Source organism: Onthophagus taurus, chromosome 1 (assembly GCF_036711975.1).
Source record: "Onthophagus taurus isolate NC chromosome 1, IU_Otau_3.0, whole genome shotgun sequence".
Classification (NCBI taxonomy): Eukaryota; Metazoa; Arthropoda; class Insecta; order Coleoptera; family Scarabaeidae; genus Onthophagus; species Onthophagus taurus.
Genome location: NC_091966.1, coordinates 36,867,607 through 36,891,886, shown reverse-complemented (window position 1 = coordinate 36,891,886; position 24,280 = coordinate 36,867,607). Strand labels below are relative to the sequence as shown.

The 24,280-nt window shown below is 33.8% G+C and overlaps 2 protein-coding genes across 3 annotated transcripts; one reads left to right on the top strand and one right to left on the bottom strand.

Annotated features, from left to right (window-relative positions):
• The first annotated feature begins 520 nt into the window (after positions 1-520).
• Positions 521-4,483, top strand: LOC111421105 (glycine dehydrogenase (decarboxylating), mitochondrial). Its single transcript, XM_023054240.2, has 3 exons — positions 521-709; positions 772-850; positions 1,011-4,483. Exons 1-3 carry the CDS (start codon positions 530-532, stop codon positions 3,710-3,712), a joined length of 2,961 nt encoding a protein of 986 aa, XP_022910008.2. The 5' UTR covers positions 521-529; the 3' UTR covers positions 3,713-4,483.
• Positions 3,738-22,835, bottom strand: LOC111421106 (TBC1 domain family member 30). 2 transcript variants are annotated; one of them, XM_023054241.2, is made up of 5 exons: positions 22,309-22,835; positions 16,928-17,077; positions 15,301-15,669; positions 10,499-10,784; positions 3,738-10,109 (listed from the first exon to the last, which is right to left on the bottom strand). In XM_023054241.2, exons 1-5 carry the CDS (start codon positions 22,718-22,720, stop codon positions 8,408-8,410), a joined length of 2,919 nt encoding a protein of 972 aa, XP_022910009.2. In that variant the 5' UTR covers positions 22,721-22,835; the 3' UTR covers positions 3,738-8,407. The 2 variants fall into 2 exon arrangements, with proteins under 2 accessions (XP_022910009.2, XP_022910010.1); XM_023054242.2 differs by lacking the exons at positions 16,928-17,077; positions 22,309-22,835 and adding an exon at positions 16,675-16,784.
• Between the last annotated feature and the right edge of the window lie 1,445 nt (positions 22,836-24,280).

Genomic DNA, 24,280 nt, shown 5'->3' with positions numbered 1-24,280 from the left:
GAATCCCATGACTTCATGAGAAATGTACCCACATATTCATATGTTTACTAGTACTGGACAAAAGTCTTTCACGCATCTACATCCATAGTGTGTCAATCCAACACAAGTTCTTATTTATGTATTCACAGACCTTTTTTTTACAAATATTAATGGTTCTTAATTGAAAAGTTACCAGAATTTTGTCATAAACTGCGATTAATAACTTAATTAACCACTTGAACTTGACTTTTTAGAATTATTTTATTGCCCTTTGACAAGTTTTACTTTTATTTTTTAAACCTCGTATTTGTTATATCTATTACATCTCCATCGATAACGAGACTTGATTGAATTGCTAATTACATTACTATTAAATGTAAAAATTTTATTTTTAAAATAAATTTTTATAAAAAATAAATTATATGTATTAATAAATTCAGAAAATGATCTCTTATCACGGTCATGAACCAACTCGACCTTTAAATTTGCGCAATACTCAACTATATATTACATTAACAAATCGCTAATTTACACATTTATTAAATCAAAGATGTATAAAGCATTAAGAAAGAGTCGCAATTTTGCGCAAAATATAAAATTAAGCAAGTGCTTTTGCACAAGTGTCGATCAACAAAGTGCTCTTTTTCCCAAAAAGGATGATTTTCCATCAAGACACATCGGTCCTCGTGATCGAGATATTATCAGTATGTTGGATAAAGTGGGATTTAAGGTAAAAATTTATTTCTTTTAATTACTTTAAATGTTCTTTATTAAATTTTTTTAAATTTGTAGAGTTTGGACGAATTAACAAACAAAGCCGTTCCAAAAAAAATCCAATTAGGAAGATTAATGAATATGCAAGAACCAGAAAGTAAGTAAAAAAACATATTTTTATATTATTAAATTTCATCATACATCTATTTTTAATCAATAAAAAGGTTAAATGTTAAAAGTCACTTGCGATAATTGTTCACAGGAGGTCCTCTTATCTTTCATTTATAATATAAACAAATTTTTTTTTTATTTATCAGGCGAGTATGAACTTATAAATAGAATACGGTTTATTTCCGAAAGAAACGAAATTTGGAGGTCATACATAGGAATGGGATACCATAACTGTTGCGTTCCTCATACAATCATGAGGAATATTTTTGAAAATCCTGGTTGGACCACACAATACACTCCTTATCAGCCTGAAATTGCTCAAGGACGATTAGAGGGACTTCTAAATTATCAAACTATGGTTTCTGAATTGACTGGTCTTCAAGTAGCAAACGCCTCTTTACTAGATGAAAGTACAGCAGCCGCTGAAGCTTTGTCTTTATGTTATCGACATAATAAAAGAAGAAAAATGTTAATATCCGATAAATTACACCCTCAAACGATTTCTGTTGTTGAAACAAGATTATCTTCTCTTGAACTCCAAGTAGAAGTCTGTGATGTTTTAAATGCGGATTTCTCAAATCGGGATATTGCTGGGGTTCTTTTTCAATATCCAGATACAGATGGAACAATTTATGATTTTAGTAAAGTTGCGGAAAACGCGCATAATAATGGGACGTTGGTTTGTTGCGCCACCGATTTATTGGCTTTAACTTTATTAAGACCACCATCTGAGTTTGGGGTTGATATAGCTGTTGGGACATCACAAAGATTTGGTGTTCCTTTGGGTTATGGTGGACCCCACGCTGGGTTCTTCGCTTGTATTCAATCGTTGGTGAGGTTAATGCCTGGGAGGATGATTGGAGTTACTAGGGATGCTGCTGGGAGAGACGCTTATAGGCTGGCTTTACAAACCAGGGAGCAACATATTCGAAGAGATAAAGCTACTAGTAATATTTGCACCGCTCAAGCTTTATTAGCTAATATGTCAGCTATGTTCGCTGTGTATCATGGCCCACAAGGATTAAAGGATATTGGAAGTAAGGTTCATAATTCTACATTGGTGTTGTATCATGGACTGAAACAAGATTCGAATAAAATCAGAAATGATTTATTTTTTGATACAATAAAAGTAGATCCAAAAGAAGATATTTCATTAATTCGTAAACGAGCTGAAGAGAAACAAATTAATTTCCGGTACTTTGATGATGGGTCGATTGGGATTGCTTTAGATGAAACTGTTACCCCTAATGATATAAACGATATCTTTTATGTTTTTGGGTCATCAAAAACGTTTGAAGAAGTCTTAAAAACTCCAGAAATTACTAAAAATTCGATTACTAAAAGTTCTTTTAACAGAACATCTCCGTATTTAACCCATCAAGTATTTAACAGCCATCATTCGGAAACAAGAATCGTTAGATATATGAAAACTTTAGAAAATAAAGATATTTCTTTAGTCCATTCCATGATACCATTGGGATCTTGCACCATGAAATTGAACTCTACCACTGAAATGATGCCTTGCTCATTGAGGCATTTCACCGAATTACATCCATTCGCACCTCTTGAACAAACGAAAGGTTATCACCAAATGTTTGCGGAGCTTGAAAAAGATTTATGTGAGATTACAGGGTATGATAAAATTAGTTTCCAACCTAACAGTGGTGCTCAAGGAGAATACGCAGGGCTTCGCGCCATACAATGTTATCACGAAGCGCAAGGAAATCCAGATAGAGATGTTTGCTTAATACCTATTAGTGCGCATGGTACTAATCCGGCGAGTGCTCAAATGGCTGGAATGCGTGTGGAAGCGGTTAAAGTAAAAATGGATGGATCAATTGATGTTGCCGATTTAAAAGAGAAAGCAGAAAAATTCCAAAATCGTTTATCTTGCTTAATGATAACATACCCATCAACTAACGGAGTTTTTGAAGAAACAGTTGCAGATGTCTGCAAAATTATTCATGAAAACGGCGGTCAAGTTTATTTAGATGGTGCTAACATGAATGCTCAAGTTGGATTATGCAGACCTGGTGATTACGGAAGCGATGTATCTCATTTAAATTTACATAAAACGTTTTGTATTCCTCATGGTGGTGGTGGTCCAGGAATGGGTCCTATTGGTGTTAAATCCCATTTAGCCCCATTCTTACCTGGTCATCCCGTTGTAAATCCTTTAGGTGATGGTTCAAAAAATTACAGCGTTGTTAGTGCAGCTCCTTATGGTTCATCAGCAATTCTCCCGATATCATGGGCTTACATTAAAATGATGGGAGCTAAAGGATTAAGAAAAGCAACTCAAGTAGCGATTTTAAACGCTAATTATATGTCGAAAATTTTAGAACCTTACTATCACACATTGTTTAAAAGCCCCACTTCAAATTTAGTAGCTCACGAGTTTATCATCGATATTAGAGAGTTTAAAAAATCCGCTAATGTTGAAGCTGCTGATATAGCAAAGAGATTAATGGATTACGGTTTTCATGCACCAACGATGTCTTTCCCCGTGGCGGGAACCTTAATGATTGAACCAACAGAATCGGAAGATAAACAAGAATTAGATAGATTCTGCGAAGCTTTGATTTGTATTAGAGATGAAATTAAAGCGATTGAAGATGGGGATTTGGATCCGAGAGTTAATCCATTAAAAATGGCCCCACATACTCAAGAGCAAGTTATAAGTAGTGATTGGGAAAGACCTTACAGTAGGGAACAAGCAGCTTTTCCAGCTGCTTTTGTAAGACCGGAAACAAAAATTTGGCCAACCGTTGCAAGAATCGATGATATTTACGGAGATAAACATCTTGTTTGTACTTGCCCGCCAATTTTACCCGAATATAATTATTAGGATTAAGATAAATAAGTGTTAAAAATACGATTGATGAATTCGATTTATTTTTTTTTGTTATTTATTCGAACAGTATTTGATTAACAACTATCTCTTAGAGAAATATATGTGTATATCGTTATTTGCTATTTTCATAACGGACGACACTCTCTCAATAAAAAATAGACGAAACAGCGACGTTATTATGAGCCTTATCACAATCACAGTGGATTTATACGGTTTAATTTCAAAAAACGCGGGTGTCACCAGTCGATGAGAGTATTTTTTTAATCCAATCGTTTACAATTAAAAAATTATTTATTTAAATTAGTTTTATTTACAACGTTGCTGAAAATATTTCTTTTTAATTTAAATAATCTCCCTTAATACTTAAATGCATATACGCTCGTGCGTACTTTGAGTTTATGAATATTAATTAAATAACATGAAATATGTATAAGATCTAAAACAATGTAATTATTTCAGTAAATGTTCATTATGAAAATGCTGTTTGGTTTACGACGCAAATTAAATATTAATATTATGAAATACGGAGTGAGATAATCTAAATGTACATTTTTTATATTATATATGAGAGGAAATAGAATTTTACATGCAAGCAGGGATTTGCGTGTATTTTGAGATGATTCATTTGATTATCATGCATTGAGATTTAATTGTATCGATGTAAACTTTTTTGTGGTTTTTATGGTAAACATAGAGTTTTGTTGGAGATGTGTTCAATAAAATAAATGTTTAAAAATTGTTTTTTAATAAAGAGAGTCACTAATAGTGGTTTCTATTTCTTTCCTATGCATGTTAACAATAACTTGGGTGCTAATGCTAATGAAAGCTCCAACTCAATGGTTTGGCAATTAACCCTAAAGCACCTACATTATACCTACCTTTTAAACATTTGCAAAGTAATTGAAATTTCTGCATATTGAAGCTAAGTTGTTTCACGAAGAACATAATGCCATTTTAGAAATAATTCATGGGCAGAGAAGAATCAGTTTTTATCATTCGAATGTTTAATCCGTTTATTCCCACAGTTCCAATAATAACACCTCCGTTTTTCTCCCTTCCACGCTTTGTTCAATTATTGTGCCTTTAACGTATAGAAATAGTTGGAAACCTCTTTCGTAAAAAATCGTTATTAAAAGGTAAGTGACATTTTCTATTTCTCTATTGCCCTAACAATTCTCAACGCATTTCCATATATCATCTATAATAATAAATACGATAAGTACAAAAAAAACATTTTTTTTCAAAAGGTCCAATATTAGAACTATGGGTATAAACGGGTCCATAAAGATTTTTAATAATTTCAGACCACTCACAACTACAGAACTCATTCAAATAATAGAAGAAGAGGATTATTGGGCCGCTGATGTTTTTATCACCCATCCAGATGATGGTGCTGAAAGTGCTCAAGATAGCTTCAATGAAGAGTTCTGCAACGACATCAATAAGCTGGATGGTCGACAGCTTCAAGGTGAATCAAGGACGGATTTTCACAATTGGTGATAGCGACACTGACGAAGAGTCAAATAATGACGACGAACCTTTGTCAGAAATACAAAAGAAGTTACCGAAAAAAAGAAACTGGAAAAAATCCGATCTTGTTTATGGGTGTCCGAACTTTGAGAAACCGACGCATTCCTTCTGATCCGGTGAAATGGTTTGAGCTTTTTCTTGATGATAGTATTATATCATTTTTGGCAGAAATTACGACGTTATATGCACAACAAAAGGGCGAACTTAATTTTCGAGTTTCCAATGATGAAATAAAGTGTTTTTTGGCCATACTACTATTATCTGGCTATTGTATTGTTCCTAGATGGAGAATGTTGTGGGAGCTAGGAACCGAATCTTGCAATATGGCAGTTATGAATTCTTTGAGATGAAATAGATTTTTTTAGATTTTCTCAAAACTACGTTTTTACAGTTCTTGGACACGATATCTTAAAAACCACGTGACCAATCTTCCTGAATTTTTTTGCAGAAATAAATAATTATGAAATCATTTGTAGTATAAATTATGCGCTTTCGACTGAAAGAAACAGGGTATAGCATAGTTAAGCATAGTTCGAAGTTTTGCAAAAAGGTATGGATAATAAATTATGGATTTGTAATATTTATTGGTAAATATGATACATAGTCCGGGCTTCGTATGCATCATGGTTATGAAATAATATTAACTCATATGATATCTTAGACGAAACAGACAACTTACGAATATTGGTTTTTCTTTACCTCGAACTTTTCAACTCCTCTATTACATTTTGCCATATGTTTGGTTGTTGCATTATGTTGTTGCTGATAATTCAGTAATGTTACGGAAAAGTATCTGACTGATTTCATGGAAACTCAGCAAGTTAGTCCTGCAAAATCTGTTATCATGGTATTTCGAAAGCGGGCTGCCCGAGATAGGTATTCCTGTATCTTTAAAACTACAGCATCTAATGTGTCAGCTCAAAGGAATTATGTTTCCATTTCTTAATGTATACAACACCCAAGACCTTATATAGCTCCCGTAAGTCACTGTCATAATTATCTTCGCTATGGTGCAAAGCACATAAAGGCACAAAGCATATAATAAAAGATATCGAGTCTACAGTCCTTCGGAGGGGACGTTAAGCTGTTGGTCCCGGCACCAGTCGCACATTTCTGGTGTCTCTATGGAAGAAAAACTTCTTCTATAGGTAAGGTTAGCCCCCTGCCTGGCCTTGAGGTTAAAATGCTCACAGGAACCACCACGGTGGTTATAAAAAACAGGCCTATGGCCAACCGGCTAGTAATTACTAGCCGGAAAGAAGATACCTCGAGGACCATTTAAGTAAAAGGAGACAAATACCAATAAATCAAACGTAAAGCACTGAGTACTTCAGACAGAAAAAAGTAAAAGATGTTATGACTAAAGATATAAGATAACAGAAAGTAGGTGGAGAACCACCTCAGGTTAGACTACTAAGTCAAATCCACAAAACCTAGAAAAAAAAAAATCTGTGATACAAGATGATCGTATTGAAAAACCTGAAGATGTATTATGGTGAACTATCAATGATCAAGAACTCCAACTATTGCCGTCCATATCATTGCGAGTATCGCAAACCTCTTCATCTAGATCTGAACAGACACCTTTGCCAAAGAGAAAAGAAGCTGTACTTGAGGACAGGTACATTGAAGGATATTTATATGATCGGCGATCGTGGTAGTAGGCAATTTAAATGCGAAAACTCGTGGAAAGTGTAAACTGACATTTAAATTTATTAAAAGCTGAATGAGAGCATACAATGAAAATAATAAACGGTGCAGTTTGGCAGAAAATCGCGAAAAAGGTTGAAGAATATGCTATCACGCATTGCACTCTCGACTCTTCGTTTATGGACATTGTAATAACAAAAACGATTCTGGATACAATATTTATTTTGTCTGCAAGATAGCAGGTCACACTTAATATTTCTTGAAATTCATAACTTTTTGTTCATAACGAAAAGGTAATCACTCCTAAAATGATGGGTTGAAAAGCTGAAATGTCTCACCAACAACAAAATTCCTCCAAAAAAGAGGCGGAACCGAGTAGATAATTAAAATTCACAATTTCTTAGAAATAACGGTAGTAGAAGTGCTGACCAACCCCTTAAATGAAGAGTTGGAAGGGCGAAACTTTCCACAAAACTACTAATATGTGCTAGATACCAATGTTAAAAAATCTAATCTGAAAGGTGTCCGAATCGAGCATTTAATTAATATGTCCTGAAATTCAAAATATCTTGTATATAACGAAACTAGGCATGCTGACCATCCTGAAAATGAAGAGTTGCAAATTCGAAACATAGCACGGGGAAAATAATATGTGTAGCAAATAAGATAATGCTTAAAAATTGCATTGCCAAAGTGTTAAAGCTGAGAAATTAATTGAAATGTGTCGAATTACTCGATTTTTTAGATATAACGACAGTTAAGAAATTAGGTTGGTTAAAATGAGATTACTCTTCATTTTTAGACTAATGAAGAGTTGGAAAAACAAATTTTTACACAGGATGTGTATAATAACGCGTGTAAAAACAAGATAACCATTAAAAATTGCAATGTGTCAGAACCATGCAGTTAATTAAAATGTGTCAAAATGCACGATTTTCATAACGATACGAAATCAAATGGATCTTTCTCGAATTTCTCAATTAATTGATTAACAATATTTACGAAACGCGCATAAATAGATGATGCAATATACAATTTAAATAAGCACGGAAAATTCAAAAACAACAGAAACGTACAAATAGGTATCAATTTTAGTTACGTAACGTTTATCAGTACTAGTTTATCATGTAACATTTATTATTTGTCTCAATTTAAAGTGACAGTTTGTGTGGAAAAAAATTGGCTAGGTCATCAACTAAAGTGCCACTACGCGTAAAGCGCTTTAATTGAAACTTTTTTGCTTGCACTATCCCGTTTTAATTAAAGTACGATTTGATTTTCTCACCATGTATTTACTAATACCTATTTATCCTGATTTATAAATCAATAATACTTTTCGGTATTAAATCTCAAATTTTTATTCCTACTTCTCATCGATCTGTAGGGGTTTTATCGCAAGGGTTTTTATTAAAAACGTAAACTACGTTTGGCTGCTGCGAATTATGTTAGGATAAAACTTGACAGTCTTTGGTTTTGTTTAACAATACCATTAGACGTAATAAAAACTAGTCATTTTTTATAAAGACCCAGTTTAACTGCTACGTCTTTATTCTGTCTGGTGCTCAATCTTACTGGAAAAGGATTATATGCTTGGGAGGGAGATTTTTGAGCACCTTCATCAGGACTACTCCTGCTTGGTGAGTTTTTCCTACTAACATTTCCAATTACTCTCAAAGTAGGTGATGATTTCTTTTCCGCGATCGATGAAGAATCAATTTCACTCGAAGGCAGCTGTAAATCACTTGGTCTTGTATAAATAGTTGTTTTAGCCATCACCGGAGGTTGATCTAATATCAAAGCTTTGTATTTTTCATCTAAATTTTTACTTATTTCCAATATGTCTTTGTATTTTGATACGGGATCGATTACTTCTTCGTAATTTTTACGTATGTTGTGTGTAGGTGAAGAAGCGGGGTTATCTCCTAAATCTAAATTTGGCGTTTCGATGGGTGAAACGTTAAATTGAAACGTTTCGGGATTCTCTATTATCGTATTAGAATCAGATTCATTCAAAGGCAATGGTGAAGGAGTATTTCTGAATTCAGAAACGTTATCCTCCGCAAGGTGAATTGGCGAATATCTCGACTGACACTGAAGGATTCGATGCAATATTAAGGAATTTTCTTGGATAATTTCTAAGGCACGCTCGCTGTTCTTTCGGGCGCTCGACACACGATCTAGTTCATTAGACATGTCAACACTTTCTTCACTACACACACTCGATTGCTTCATAAACCGGATACGTTCCTCTAGAAACTTTTCGAAATCAAATCCATCGTCCGAAACTAAACTGTGTTCGTTACTTTTCTCGACATCTAAACTTTCACAAAGATTAAATTCCTCATTGTTAACTTCTTGAGTTGATTCAGCGACGGCTATTTCAATATTGTCACTGGTCATAAGCACTTTATTATCACTGTTTGTTGCGGTTATTTCTTCAACCGCTACTTTTACTTTAACCGCGGTTTCTTCAACTGGTTCTTCTTGAATTTCATGTTCATCTAAAGGTTCTACTTCGTCTTCTGATGATTTATTAGTGGGGTCATCGCATAATTCGGTGTCGGATGATGATGAGCTTGAGGATCCTTTTTTGGCTTCATCTTTCCATTGAATTGTTGAACCTGATTTTCTCGGTGGGGGGACTGCTCCTTTTGGGGGCCCAACTCTTTTAACAGGAACTAAAGCACTTCTACCTAGTAAAAGGTGATTAATTGCTACAGGCGCTGATCTTGGAGGTTGCCTCGAAACCGCCGCACTAATAATTATGTGAGCTTGCCTTTGTCTTTGTTTTAATTTGCAATATTGTTTCTTTAACACTCCTATATCTAACATTAACTTTTCTTTGGGGTAAATGTTGAGTTGTTTATCGCCGTCTTCGTAACCGGATTGAGAGGGGCTCGTTGACCAAGGATTGATGTTGTAAAGGTAATGTTCTCGAAGGCCTTTTAATTCAGTTAGAGGTCCGATTTGGACAACTGATTTTATGAGTAAATTCGCGTCAACAAATCCAAATTCCAACATTTCCCTCGTGAGAACACCCATAATGCAATAAAACTCATCCGCGCTTCTTACTCCCATTATTCTATCTTCTAAAGCTTGCCAAATCGCCAAAGCTGTTCGTAATAAGATTTGGTTTCCCTCCAGTAATATTAAATCCCAAACACGTAGGACTACTTCTTGAGGAAGGCAATTGCAGAAGAGAGTTAAAAACCTGAAATAATAAAACAACTTTAAAATTATAAATAATAAATTACGTATTAAAATTTATAAAGCTTAAAGTAGTCCTTTGTAAACGTAGTAGGAGTTATAAAGGTCAAGTTCATTACACGCTCAGGTACTTTATTGCTGTTAGCGTTTCCGAGTTCCGAAACTTTCATTTAAGAGACAACGTAATAAATTCAAATTTGCAGAAGCTTTCATAAAAAATTTAAATTTAAATGGAAAAATGTTGTCTTAAGAAAAAAAAAACTTTTTAATTTGTAAACCGAGGTATAAGGAAATTGTAAGGAAATTAAATTGGAAAGCTTCCCAAGTACGATGATATTTTCTGGAGTTGACACTTTTTATGTTGGATAATCGGAGACTTTTTCAATTACTCACCATTGCATCGTGAACACATTCGTCAGTGGAGGTTCATAGCTGGTGCTGCCGTCTTTCGCAGCCTTCTGGAGCGTGTCTAAGTGGCGTGACAATCGCGGTAACTTGCTTCGTAAAAGCTCCCTAAAGACTGCCATATCCACAGAAAGACCACGTAGGCTATCGGCGAAATAAGAATCCGGTAAAACCCCTTCTATAAGGTAAATCATCAACTTTAAGGCGTCCGTTTCACATTTATCCGTCACTTGAAGTATCAACGCGGCGAGCATATTAAATCCTTGGCAATAACCTGTAAAATAAGAACGCAATTCTTGATTCTACTCGTGGGTTCAAGTTATTGATCAAATTAATCGGTATTTATATGGCTTTCGGGATCCCATAAATAGGTTTATTCCACAATATGTGAGGGTTTAATTCAGAAAATTTATAACGTCATGAACTTCTAGATAAGATTAGGTTTTCGATTTGTTGCACGTGTTCTTTTTGTTATAAAACAACAAAATCCCTTAACATTATTCTCTATTAGAAAAGTACATCAACGGTCTTATGTAACACCTTTTATGTCCGTGACACGAGATACCACAACAAGGAGAATAGAATGGAACGTTAAATTACGTTTTTGTTAGAACGTAGAGCTTTACAAAGTGTTCATTTATGAACGTTAGATGTTAAACAGTGTTTGTTTTGCAGTAATCGTTTGTCTTTCAGTTGTCGGTTAGTGGAATTGATGCATTATGCATCGAATTGTAATGAAGTCCAAAGGTCAGTCTTAATGGATTATTATTTATACAACGTCGTAATGTTTATTGTTTTAAAAAGTTTTATAAACGTACACATTCGTTTTTGAATCGATATAAGATAGTTTATTAAACGTTATATTGTTCATTAAACGTTATTGGTATTATATGGGAACCACAACATAAAGTTTTATGGTACCAAATGTGCAATCAATTTTTAAACCCATTATTCAGTCCACTTAAAAACGAAAGACAAATCGAGATTTAAGTATCTTTTCTGTGAGACTAATTTTAAGACGTTCTTACATCTAGCGTTTTATCAAATACCACTCAGAGTCCAACTACATCTAAAAAACTTAGGCACGTCTTCTCGGACTGCGAACCACTGAAATGTTTCAAAATGACCTCAACCTGTTTAAAGGTCGGGACCAATCGGTTAATAAAAAGCTCTGCTTCCTAATAATTTCTAGACCACGCTCACGTTCCCGAGACAATGATATTGCTGGGATTCTGGAAGTCTAACATTACACCTAACTATTTAAGAAGACAGCGCATTTTTGAACACTGAAGTCCTCTACGCTGAGGTAGTACGGTAGCACTTTGGATACTAGTGCCAAGCAAATGAAGATATGAAGTACTTCAGGATCCCCCAGATATGTCTAAAATGGAATCACCACCGTTTAAGATACTTAACCTAGGCGCTTAACACGTTTTCACGTGTACGTTTTTGATTACTGAAATGCAAGATAGGAGTTTTTGTGGAATGATAACGTCAACAATTTTAAAAAGAATATAGTTATAAAGCATAGCTGGTTATGGTATAGATTGCTATTAAGCCCGGAAAATCTAGTATATGTCAAGGTTATTCTAATCTTTGCAAGATTTGGTTTGCTATTATACGTTTTGTTGAAAGTAGTCGCATGATGTAAGGTTTGCGTGGGAATGATTCATAGCTTTCAGTAAATATTAAGACAATATGTTAAGACAATTTGGTAATTAAATCCTGAAGTTTCTATATGATGCAGTCGCGATTGAGTCATCCACTCAATAGAAAATATACAAAATTTGGGGTTGGAAGAAATGTTGGAATCGGAACTAGTCGAGAAAATTGAATACAAGAAATCTTTGATAAACTTCAAAATTATGAAAAAGAATTGTGCTTTTAATTATTTTAAAATAAAAGATTTCTCTACCATTTTGAATTGTGGTTATTTCGCGAACGTAAATATAAACACGGTGGAGTATACAAACATTGGAATAGGAGGCTGGAGGGGATGGTCGGGGGTAACTGTATATGTCTGGGATAAAGAAATGTGTATAAAAGCAGCAATATGTTTCGTCGGCAGAGAAGCGACTTTTTCAGATCGATGGATGGAACTATGACTCACTTTACATTTAGATGGGTGGATTTTAAAGTAAACCAAAATCAAAAAAAAATTACTAATGGAGAAAACTGTCAGACAAATTTGAACAGTACCCAGATATCGACTATTATGTTATATCACAAGACATGTAAAAGAGAATCTCAAACATACATACTCAACATAATAAATAACTAGAATCCAAGTCGCGAAGTTGTGTCACATCGTCCTTGATGTCCTGCAACATCGTCCTTAATTTTCCTCAAGATTATCTACAATACATTGCCATCTATCAACATCGTCTATGATATTATGAAACATCATATCTGATAGCTCTCAACATCATTACTGGTATTTCTCAATATCATTTCTGATATCTTGCAATATCGTGCTTGGTATTTTTTAAAATCGTCTCCGAACTTCCGCAACATCATATACAATATCACTCTATGTATGTCCCTGTTACTTTTCAACACTGTTTGCGACTCCCTTGACATCTAGTTCATCATTGATATCCTTCCGTACTATCGCTGGCCTTCCTCATTACAGTATATGGTCTAAATCTACATTATCTGTAACATGTCTCTATACAGGGTAATTCAAATTCGACCTCCACCATTGGGATCTCAGAAACCATAAGAGATTCAGAAATGGTTAATTGGGGGCAAAGTTGCGTATCTTAGAGCTCATCATTTTTCAACAAAGTTTTTGGATCTAGCCGTTTTACTTTTTAAAATGTGGCAGAAAAACAAAAAAATGCCTTTTTAAGATATGCAACTTTGCCCCCATTTAACCATTTCTGTGTCTCTAATGGTTTCTGAGATCCCAATGGTGGGGGTCGAATTTGAATTACTCTGTATAGTCCTTGCTTTCTTTCATATTTTTTCATCATTCATTAACATTGGTCAAGATATTGTTAAATATTATATCTCGCAACATCATTACCGGTATTATCAGCATCATCACTGAGGTTGCCCAATATCATATCTCATCATTTATCAAAATCGTCCTCGATATCCTCTAACATTATCTTTAGCAAATCATTCTACTATTCTAGCCTGTTCCATATCTTTCTTTTTCATAGTCTATTAGAAGCGTCCATGATATTGATAAACATTATATTTGATATCTCTCAACTTATATTCCCTGGTATCTTCTAAGATCGTCCCTGAGGTTCTGTAACATCATCTACAACATTGCTCTATGTTGTCAGGGATATCTCAACAGTATGCTGGCTTCCCTTAGCTTTCAACTATCAAGATCGCCCTTGATATCCTTCAACATCATTGCTGATATACCTCAATACCATGTGTGGCAACCTTTAACATTATTTCTGACATGCTGTCCCTATTATCTGTCACTACTCTTCTGGGTTCTCTTAACATCTCATCGTTTACCTCTATAATGGTTTCCTTTAACATCTTTTCTATAATCTAATCATATTATCTCTGATATATCTTGACATCGTTTCTGATATCCACAATAACGAGTTTTGCATTCGCCCACATCATCAATTTCCCCAACTTTAATCATCTACCAACGTCGTGATTGATATAGCTAAACATCATTCTTAATATCTGTCGACATCTTTAGTTCCCTGATATCCTCCAAATACAGAAGAATAACCAGAAGTAAATCTCCGCAGTATCGTTTTAGATGCTGCTCTGATCGCTGCGTCGACGATTTCATGACCTTGAGCTTAAAGCTAATCGATATTTTGTTACATTTCCAAAGGTCTACGAAAACAATTTGGTTATAGGAATATATTTTATTAACACTTTTTAAATTTAAATTTGTTTATATATTTTAGAGGAAAAAAGAGGTTAGCTATTCGAAAGAGTTTCATTAAAGATTTTTCTGAAAATTATTACAAGGATGTTTGTGGAATATATTGCAAGTTCGTTGTCTTTGCATGGTATGCAACTAAACGCGACAGGACAGAATAAGAAGATATATTAGCAGCTTTGAGGTCTCGACCTGTCTGCGTCACATCACACATCGTCGATTGCATTCTTAACAATGTCTACGTCCTCGAAATTGTCCACGATGTCACTCAATATCGCCGCAGACATGACTTGAGGTTTATAAACTCCAAACTTAAACCGTCTTGAGGTGACCCAAAGTCCATAAGTTTATTTTAGTTGATCCAACACTACATTTAACCGAAAATTTTACGATGCCTATTACATTTCCATTTTTATTGCCATGGAAAAAGTCTCTTAGAACTCATTTCTGTAATAAGTATACTCATGAATGCATATATATGGGTATTATGATCTTCAAATAGGGATCAAAAAATGTAACTACTACAGGTAGTATTTTCTGTATCTTCTTGTATCACTATACGACCATTTTTGTTTCTTTGAATGCAAGTATTAAATATTGATGGTGTACGAAAGATAAAAGGTACAAAAACGCTCGTTGAACCGTATGATGATTACGGAATATAGATTGATAAGGATCAATAGAGAAGTTGCCTTTTGTATTTGGTGTAAAAATAGCGGAGAATACGATGGCGTTAAACTTGACTGAAATCTACATCTGTTACATATAAGGTTAAAATATTCTGTTGTAATGAGTTTAAATAAAATTTATAAGCATCAAAAGTAGTAATTTTTACATTGATGAATTTCAATTATAACACACTGATTTTTAAATTACGTTTCAAAAATAAATTTAAAGAGATACAAATAAATTATTTACTTACCAACATTTTTATTCCACCTTGCATAAGCTAAAAGCACCTTTTTGAGCAATGCTTGATTCTCTTGTCCATCTTCTCCGCAAAACAAACTACAGCCAGTTCTGTGTAAATCTTTAACGATTTGTACCCCGAGTTCGGCGTCCGCAGGATGTGACCATTCGCTAAAACAATTCCTTTCGACTTTTTCCCAGTCTATCCGTCGGGACGTCAAGTGTCTGTCGGCGAGGGTCAGCCATAACGTTCGCCGAAACTCGGACGGTATTCCTTCGGGAAGTTGTACAACCATTTTCATGGCAGAATGCCATTGGGAAAATCCTGATTCACCAGGCAACGGTGTAATGGAAAATCTCATGTCTTCTGATTTTGTGCCGCCTGAAATCGTTGAAGCGGAAGATTAATTAAAGACTAAATCGTAATTAAGTTTTCGAAGTAATTTAAATATGGTTATATGATACATGTTTAGTTTAGAATAAAATTTTCTTGAAAGTTGTATTAAATTACGTGCGATGTACATATTCGTTTACGGAATGTGAAACCGAATGCCTCCGTGGGGAAATGAATTTTAACACCTGTCTGGGTACGATAACATGAAAGGGTCCCTATTCAAACTTTACCGTCAATGTGAGTTCCTTTTGTATGGAAGACCATCGCTGGTGCGTGTATTTTGGTGCTTTATATGATATCTAAATTCGTTTTAAGTCCGAAAGTGGACCAAGAATTCGTTAATATGATTTTTTTATAGCAACTAGTGATAAAAATAGTGCTGATATTAACGACATCGTTAACCGTTTATGAATCAATGGAGTGAGAAGCCAGACATAGAATCGGTTTACGGTGAAACGCATAAAAAGTCTGCAGCGTGTAAGCTAAAAATAGATCGGACGACTATAGATCAATTTTATTGCTACTGCGATGCAAACTAACAGCGTATAAGTGACAAACTTCCGAGATTTATTGTCAAGGCACCAAACTGTGTCTCTCGGGTGTTTGTTACTGCAGAGTTTCAACCGGCTACTAAATTGATAACTTACTACTCACAGTCAAGTAGTTAAGGTCCTTAATCAGGATAATTTTGGTACAATGTAATGAAATAATTAGATGGTTAAAAGGAATTTTAAGAGGTATCTATAACGTTCTATAATGTGGTAGTTAAATTTAAATGGTCGTTGGATAAGAATGAATGCATCGATGGGACATAAACCAACCCTAAATAATTGCTTTATAATTTTATTGTGCACGCTAAATTTAGAAGCTTGATACAACTTCCAGATAAATTGTTATCAATGGTTTTTAGCACGCGATAAATAAGCCCTTTAATTTATAAAAGAAAATTAATAAAATACCATATTTATTTTTTTTTAACTATTAAAAACTTACTATTAATTTTGGTGGCAGCAGTGGTAGCGGCTGCCTTTTTAATCGTGCTTATAAGCCCGCTCATGTGTGCATGGCAAGACACGAAAACACGTTAACCTCTCACGCTTCAGGCACCGAACTGCTGTACACACTTCAGGTGCACACTGATATTGTGCTGAAGGAGGAGCTTACGTTTCGTCCTTTTCTGACATCGCGCGGGGGGAGAATCGTATCCTATCTCGTATACCGGCTTTTGTATTGATTTTGCACTTACGTTCAGAGAGGTGGATGGTTATGACGTCACATAGGATTTCTCGCTGGCGCCGCAGAGCGTCGCGGCGTTTCAGTTGGCGCACAAGGATACTTCCGACGCGATTAACATGTTCCTGCAGGACCGACACTAGTACACGAACTTCTTCTACACCTAAAATTTAAAAATTTACTAAAATGACTTTACTTTTACACTTTTTATTTCATCATCGCACTTGCATTGATGAATTTTTTTAATCTTTTAGTGTAGTGTTTTCGTCGCAGTGATAATAACACCATCTATCTCTGTCAGTTTGAACTCACTTAACGCAAGTGCTCTCTAGCTTCTTTATGAAGAGGGTTGCTAGTAAAACAAAACGAGTTTGGATCTCGTAGTATACACAAGATATGACTCAGCTTTTTTTTAAATTATACGAAGCACTATAAAGAAGATAAAAAAAAATGAGAAAAAGAAGTAGATAAAGTTTCTAAAATTGCAATCTATGGGAACGTTTCACAACTTTGTACACACAACTAAAGAAAAATCTTCGGAACTGTGTTGAATTTAGAGTAGAAATACGAGATCGTTGTATTTTTAGATTTAAATCCGTGTTTATGGCATCGGCTGCCCTAAAACAGTTATCGATTGCTTCTTTAACCCCCGTTACAGGCACGCTGAAAAATATTCCTGAGTTTTTCACTTTCTCGCTTCAAGTAAATAAAGAGAAAGTGTTGTTATTTTTAGTATTACGTTTGTATAATATATGTGCTCATGTAAGCACGCATGATAAAAATGCTATTAATTACATTGATAAAATTTAATATTTGGAATTAAATCAAAATCGATAATAACAAGCAGCTGAATTAGCAAAAAATAAAAAAAAAACAATCTGATAATGGCAGAAAATTTGCTGTAAATATTATAAAAGCAACTGTTTTACAAGAATCAGTTTTAGTAAATGTCACCTTAGGAAACCTCAGAGCAAGATTGCATAACAAATAATTGAATTTGAGTATAAAGGACTCAAAATGCGAAATTGCAAGGCATTGTTACTAAATACGGTTTATCATGAAGCTATTCAAAATACACCCTCTTAAAGCTATCTATACAGGGTGAGTTATTAGTATTCCGGTGGTCGATAGTTACTGAACCATTTGAAAACCCGAACAATATTTTATACAAAAGTTGTTTAACTCATCACTTTCTATTACGTAAAATTATTTTCACTTATAGTTTTCCTGATATTTAGAATTTAAAGAAAAATGTGTACTAAAATGTCATTATTGTACGTAAAAAAGTACAAAAGGGACAGAATGTAATGTATTCTGTCCTTTTTTTCTGTTTTTACTTTTTTGTTTGTCTGTCATTTGTAAATCAGTAATATTATATTAAAATACAATTAAAAAAAACTTCAGCAACAAACTATAAACAATTACTAAACGTTGCTCAACAAGTAGAAATTAATTTAATTAATAATATTTAGAAGTTGTTCAAAATGCCGTCCATTTTCTCTTCAACAAGCATTAATGCGCTGTTTAAAAGATCTTAAGGTATCTCTTAACATGTACATCTCATTTTCTCTAAAGTCGTAAACTGTATGGCAGAACAATTGCATATTTTATTACTTACATCTTTTTAAATCTGATAAAGTACCAAGTCGCATTAAAATCTGGTATGTGGCAGCAAAATTATTTTCCATTATAAAATATTAATCAAATAATAAAGAAAGAACAAAAAAAACTGATAAAAATAGACAGAATATTCAATGTACAATTACGCATATTTTATTATACATTATTCTTTAAATTCTAAATATCAGGAAAAGTACTAAAGTTAGATATATGACATACTTATTATTAATTAAAGGTAACTTGATAGGCAATTCAACCAGCACACAATATACAGGATGTTCTATTTAAAAAACTTATGAAAAAGTCATTTGAAAAACATCAAAAGTAACTAAGTTTTATGAACACGTTGTATAGCATATCTAATACCTTTGGATACTATCATTTACCTACGGGCTTTGACTATTATCTGACATAGTTTCAAGGCAAAATTGGGAACAATGTCGTTTTTACATCGTTTTTAAAAAGATCCTGCAGTGGACATATTACGTCTAAATGGAACATTCTGTATAAGTGAAAATAATTTTACATAATAGAAAGTGGTGAGTCAAACAACTCTTGTACAAAGCATTTTTTTCTTTCTCAAACGGTTTAGCAACTATCGTCCGCCGGGATACTAATAACTAACCCTGTATATAGATAAATTTCATAGTTTGGTTTTCGTCTTTTAAAATACCACAAGAGTTTTTGGTAGCATTTCTAACCAAATAATAGATAAACATATACAAGAGCTGCTGCACATTGAAAGAAATGAAGTTAGAGATGAGATAAAGAATTAAACTGGTTTTATATTTTGCTTATGACTTAGATAACACTAAAGAGTTTTTGTAAGTTTCTTCATCCTCTTATTGTCTTTGATATAGAGTATCAATCTCCGAGTATCAATTAGATTTCTTGTGTGGTCGCCTTGATCATATCCAAAAAAAATCTTAGTCCTGAGAGATGAATATAGCCAGCGTTGTAATCAGATCCCATGATGATGGAAGACCATTATGATGATTCAAGCAATCGGGTAGATTAATATATTAGCACTTGTCCAAGGTGGTATGTTAGGTTGGAAATAATTGAACGTTGTTTGTGAAAAATTAAAATAAAAGGTGGTGGCCTATGCCAACGATATTAACATCTTAAGGTGAATAAGACGGGATGCCGAAGAATCCTGCAGGCAAATGATGAGAAGCACCAGACAGGAAAGTGTCCAAGGATAGAGTTACCATTATGCCTTGTGCCAATGCTAATGGTACGCATAATGTCAAGTTTGTATTGATACACTCGATTATAAAAACCAAAACAAAGCATGGGTAACCAGAGAAGTACTCATAGAATGGTTTCATAATGATTTTGTCCCTGAAGTACGACGTTTTTTGAAGAGCCAGAATCTTCCACCGAAAGAGCTTCTTATTTTAGACAACGCACCTGTACATGGGCCTAATGAAAATTTTGCTTGAAGAGATGGTCAAACACTTTTTTTACCTCATAATTGCACACCTCTGCTTCAGCCTATGGACCAGAATGTGATCCAAATGATAAAGCCTAATTACAAAAAAAATCCTGGTCAATGCTGTTTTGCGAGAAGATGATGTCACTAAAACATCTTGGAAGAAGTTGTGGCCATCATTAAATAAGAATGAAGTAGAAGGTGAATGGGATTTAGAAGACGAGTTCTCAATTGCAGAGTTGAAGAGTATGCTAAAAAATCAAGAAGAAAAGTCAAACTTCACAGAGGAAGATATAGACGAGTGATTTGCAGAAGATTATGCATTAATAAATGAAGTAGAAGAAGTTGCCTCCAAACTTCAAGTGAACTCTGTGAAATCTGAGGACGCATTAAAGGCAATTGATCTCAATATCCTTTGGGCCGAAGACAATAAACAATGTGCAGATATTCTACTAACACTGAGGAAATTGTGAGAAAATATACTCCATAAAATCTATTATTGTAAAAAACAGTCAACAATTGACAAATTCCTTGATACGTCATTAACAAGTAACATAATCATTTCTTTTTATAACTATTTTACATTTACTTTCCAATAATTTAATGATTTAATACAGTATTGATCATTATTTTTTTTGTTTTCTCTTATAGTAAAACTCGATTATCGAGCTTGTACTGTACTTGGGTCTAAAAAGTGGTCATGAACAGAAAGTCTTTGAGTCAAAAATTGAGAGAGGCTAGGGATCGATAACGGTCTGTAGAGCCATTGAAGAAGAATTATGATTACTATCAATTAAAAAAAATTAATTGGGTTGGGTTCAGTTCCTTTAATGCATGATTATAATTCCTTTGAAATGCTGCTTTAAGTGAATTCTGATAGACGAGAATGTGCGTATGCCTGATATTTGAATCTGTTATAACTTGTTAAGTTTTTCTACATTGCAAGTTACTGAGAGCAGTTGGCTATTATTCACACTCATTTCGTTCTTAAATGGGACTAAATGAGATATTGGCATACTAAAAATTTTTGGGAATCATTTTGAACAATTTGAAGCCATTGGGATGTAGTGGGAAACAAAAAAAAAATGTTATTAAAAAATTAAAGATATTGGGTGCATCTGGTAAGGAGTAATTGCAAATATTATTGAGAGCTATTTGTGGTTAATGAGAGATAATGAGGTGCGTAGATTGTTATTGAAAGCAATTAGAAGACATTGAGAGGTAAAAATTCATTAAAAGCGGAAGGTAAATAGTGCTGACATGGAAACTAATCTTATTATTTTGGATTTTTCAACGAATTAATACTTATCATTGTTTTCACTATTTAACTAGTAAGATCATATTTTCTTGTAATGTGTATAATATTGAATTTCGGCGTAGTTACTCTCATATACAAAATAACGTATCACTTTTACGACTCTTTTGCCATTGCAAAAGTTATAACAACTGGCTTAATTTGGTTAGGTTGGGCCTGTTAAATGATATTGATATATACTGCGGGCTATTGAGAGTTATACAAAGTGGTTAGAAACTGCATTGAGGAGCAATTTAAAGTCAGTGAGCACCATTTCAAAGTGTAAGATATTGGAACTTGGAACTCAGTTAATGCAAAATAGCCTCAAAATATCTAGCGGCAAATTAATTCACATTAATAAAATTAATTAACAATTAACTATAATTCAACGTCTCATAAGAACAATGCCCAAATAAATAAAAAAAAATAAATAACAATAAGTAGAAAATAAAATAAAATAAAAAAATTTGAAATTTAATTAAGAAGTGTGTTCTAAAAGTGTATGTACTAAAGCGAATTGGGACTTCAACTGAAGTGGTCTAGTTGGAACTTGCAATTTGCTTTTCCACTTTCGAGGCACTACGAGATTAAATTTAATTAATAACTGTTTCTATTTACTTTGTTCAAGAGCGGGCATACATTTTTACATGTAATAATGAAAATACCCGTGTATATAAATCTTAATAAAAATGAACCGAATGGTAGTAAACAAATTTAATTGTGGCAACATTTTCTCTTATCGTATAATGTGAAGTGGTGTGTCACACATAAATTATCTCTCGCTCCATATTTTTCGTTTATTACATTGCCAATAAACAAATAGGTGCCGGTTTACCCAATTTATTAAGTTCATTTATATAATTTTAACTGGGCTTATCTGCGAACAAACCGCATCCTGTTGGATAACGAACAAATCTATTGCAGCTGTAATTAATAATAACCATAGTTTTTAAATACGGTTAAATGTAAACATATAATTAAAATTCCAAGTTAAACAAACTAAATGCACAAAAGCGTATTATAAATTATAATTGATTGAACCTACCTTGATTTTGCAAAACATCACAACTGATTGAATCGATCCTATAATTTCTTTGAGATTTTCCTGAAGTTCCCGAATAATAATCCGTACAAACTCCCGAATGATTATTATAAATATCCACTAAAAGTTGATCCACTAATTTCGAAGCTCTTCTTTTTTCAATTTCAGGTGATTTTTCGATTATTTCCGTTTCTCTTATTTTAGGCAATTTCAATTTATTATGTTTTTCTTTGGTAATAACAGGTGAGGGTGGCGTAAACTTTGTGGTTTCGGTGTTTATTATCACTGGTGTGGGCGGTTTATGATCCAAAAGGGATGTTGTCGACGTGGGTGTTTGGCAGGTAAGTACCAAATCTCCAAAAACGGTCGGATCGCATAATTGTAATTGTCTGATAGCTCGTCGTTCAGCCAACATAATGTGGCGCAACGAAATTCAGCGATAAACTGCTTTTAGAGGGGACCGTGGAATAATATAGGTAGTAGATATGCTGAGTGCGTTACCCCAACGCTATCGGTACAAGCCGGAAGGCGTATCTGGAAAAACGAATTTGTTAAAACGGTCACGGTTTTGTTATAAATAAAACCACCTGCTCTTAAGCCAAAAACATGTATTTACATTATATCATATATAATTTCAATCATTGTAACCGCAAAAATAATAATATTAATGAAAAAAATTTAGAATTCATTATTTAATAATTAAACGATTAAGATTAATTTATTTTTCTATGTATATTAAAACAATGTTTGAATTTTTTATGTTTATTTAGTTGCCTATTCATTCCATTGGTATGCCATTCAATCAAAAAACAGTTTGCGATCGAAATAACGAGATCCAGGAATAACGTTAGACCCGGAGTCAAATGTTATAGGTTCCAAAATTACCTTCGTAAATCAAGCCATAAACCGAAGGTGATTAAATTTACATTTCGGGCATATTATTTCGGGCCAAACCCGTTTAGAAACTGGATCGGCTCGCATTTTCTAATTTAAATTCAATATTCCATCGCCAATCAATGAGGCTATTAAAATACCATAAAGGCGGTTGTTGTTTTCGCTAAGTTTAGATTTTCATATCATTTAAATAAAGTCGTTACTAAAGAGTTGGTTAGAGAAGGAAGATTAGAAGGAAAGAGGAAGAAGAGGTTATAAATCAATCGAAGATGTTAAAGAAAAAAAATTGAAGTAGCGGATGGAATTGTTTATGAAAGCTGGAAGTGGGCGAAAATGAAGTTTTAGAAAGTAAGTTGAGCAACGAAAGGGTTTTCCGAATAGGTGAAGAAAAGAGGTCATATTTGAGAAATATGATTTTTTGCCAACTCAAAAAAAATGTTGATTTGTTTCACATAATTCTGAAAATATAGGTAACCACAACAGCGTTGTGGCAAAATCATTGAGACGAGGTTTAGATTATGAAATTGATGTATAAACTGAAGGTCAAGGGACAGATCAAGAAGGAAGTGGGAAAGCATAAAGAACTCTACTGAATGATACTGAAAAAACCTTTTTAACAAACAAAACTAACTGTTACCATGAAAGGAGTGGATGGAGACAGATTGTTGAAGCTTTTTGAAGGAGTGTTCCTTTACTTAATAGTCAAGGGAATTATGTTTGTCAAAGACTCCCATAAAACAGGTACAAGAAACAACATAAAAAATCTCATAAAACAGACACTCCTCAAAGGACTACGAAAATACAGGCAGAAGATGTGTTGCAAATACGAAAGCAATTCTCCAGCATATCTCTGGAGATGTCAAAGCTATCAAACGGAGTGATATAAGAGCAACCTGTTGGCGATACTGGAGATGCATGTGATATAAACAACTCGTGCAACCTGCAACGAAGTCGCTAGTGGATGAATGTTGTTTATATTGCCTGTAAATATGGAGTCGTTTAACGTAAAATTTGTAGGGTGTGTGGAACAACATCGCCTTTTATATGATTTTACGTTAGAAGACTATTCGTGGAAGGACAA

What these genes read in the sequence shown, in the direction of transcription:
- LOC111421105 (XM_023054240.2), top strand. Translation starts at nt 530, where the DNA reads ATGTATAAAGCATTAAGAAAGAGTCGCAATTTTGCGCAAAATATAAAA. An exon ending in TGGATAAAGTGGGATTTAAG is followed by an intron (nt 710 to 771) that starts GTAAAAATTTAT and finishes TTAAATTTGTAG; the next exon opens with AGTTTGGACGAATTAACAAA. An exon ending in GAATATGCAAGAACCAGAAA is followed by an intron (nt 851 to 1,010) that starts GTAAGTAAAAAA and finishes TTTATTTATCAG; the next exon opens with GCGAGTATGAACTTATAAAT.
- LOC111421106 (XM_023054241.2), bottom strand. Translation starts at nt 22,720, where the DNA reads ATGTTGGCTGAACGACGAGCTATCAGACAATTACAATTATGCGATCCG. An exon ending in TGATGTTTTGCAAAATCAAG is followed by an intron (nt 17,078 to 22,308) that starts GTAGGTTCAATC and finishes TTTAAATTTTAG; the next exon opens with GTGTAGAAGAAGTTCGTGTA. An exon ending in AAGGTGGAATAAAAATGTTG is followed by an intron (nt 10,785 to 15,300) that starts GTAAGTAAATAA and finishes CTTATTTTACAG; the next exon opens with GTTATTGCCAAGGATTTAAT.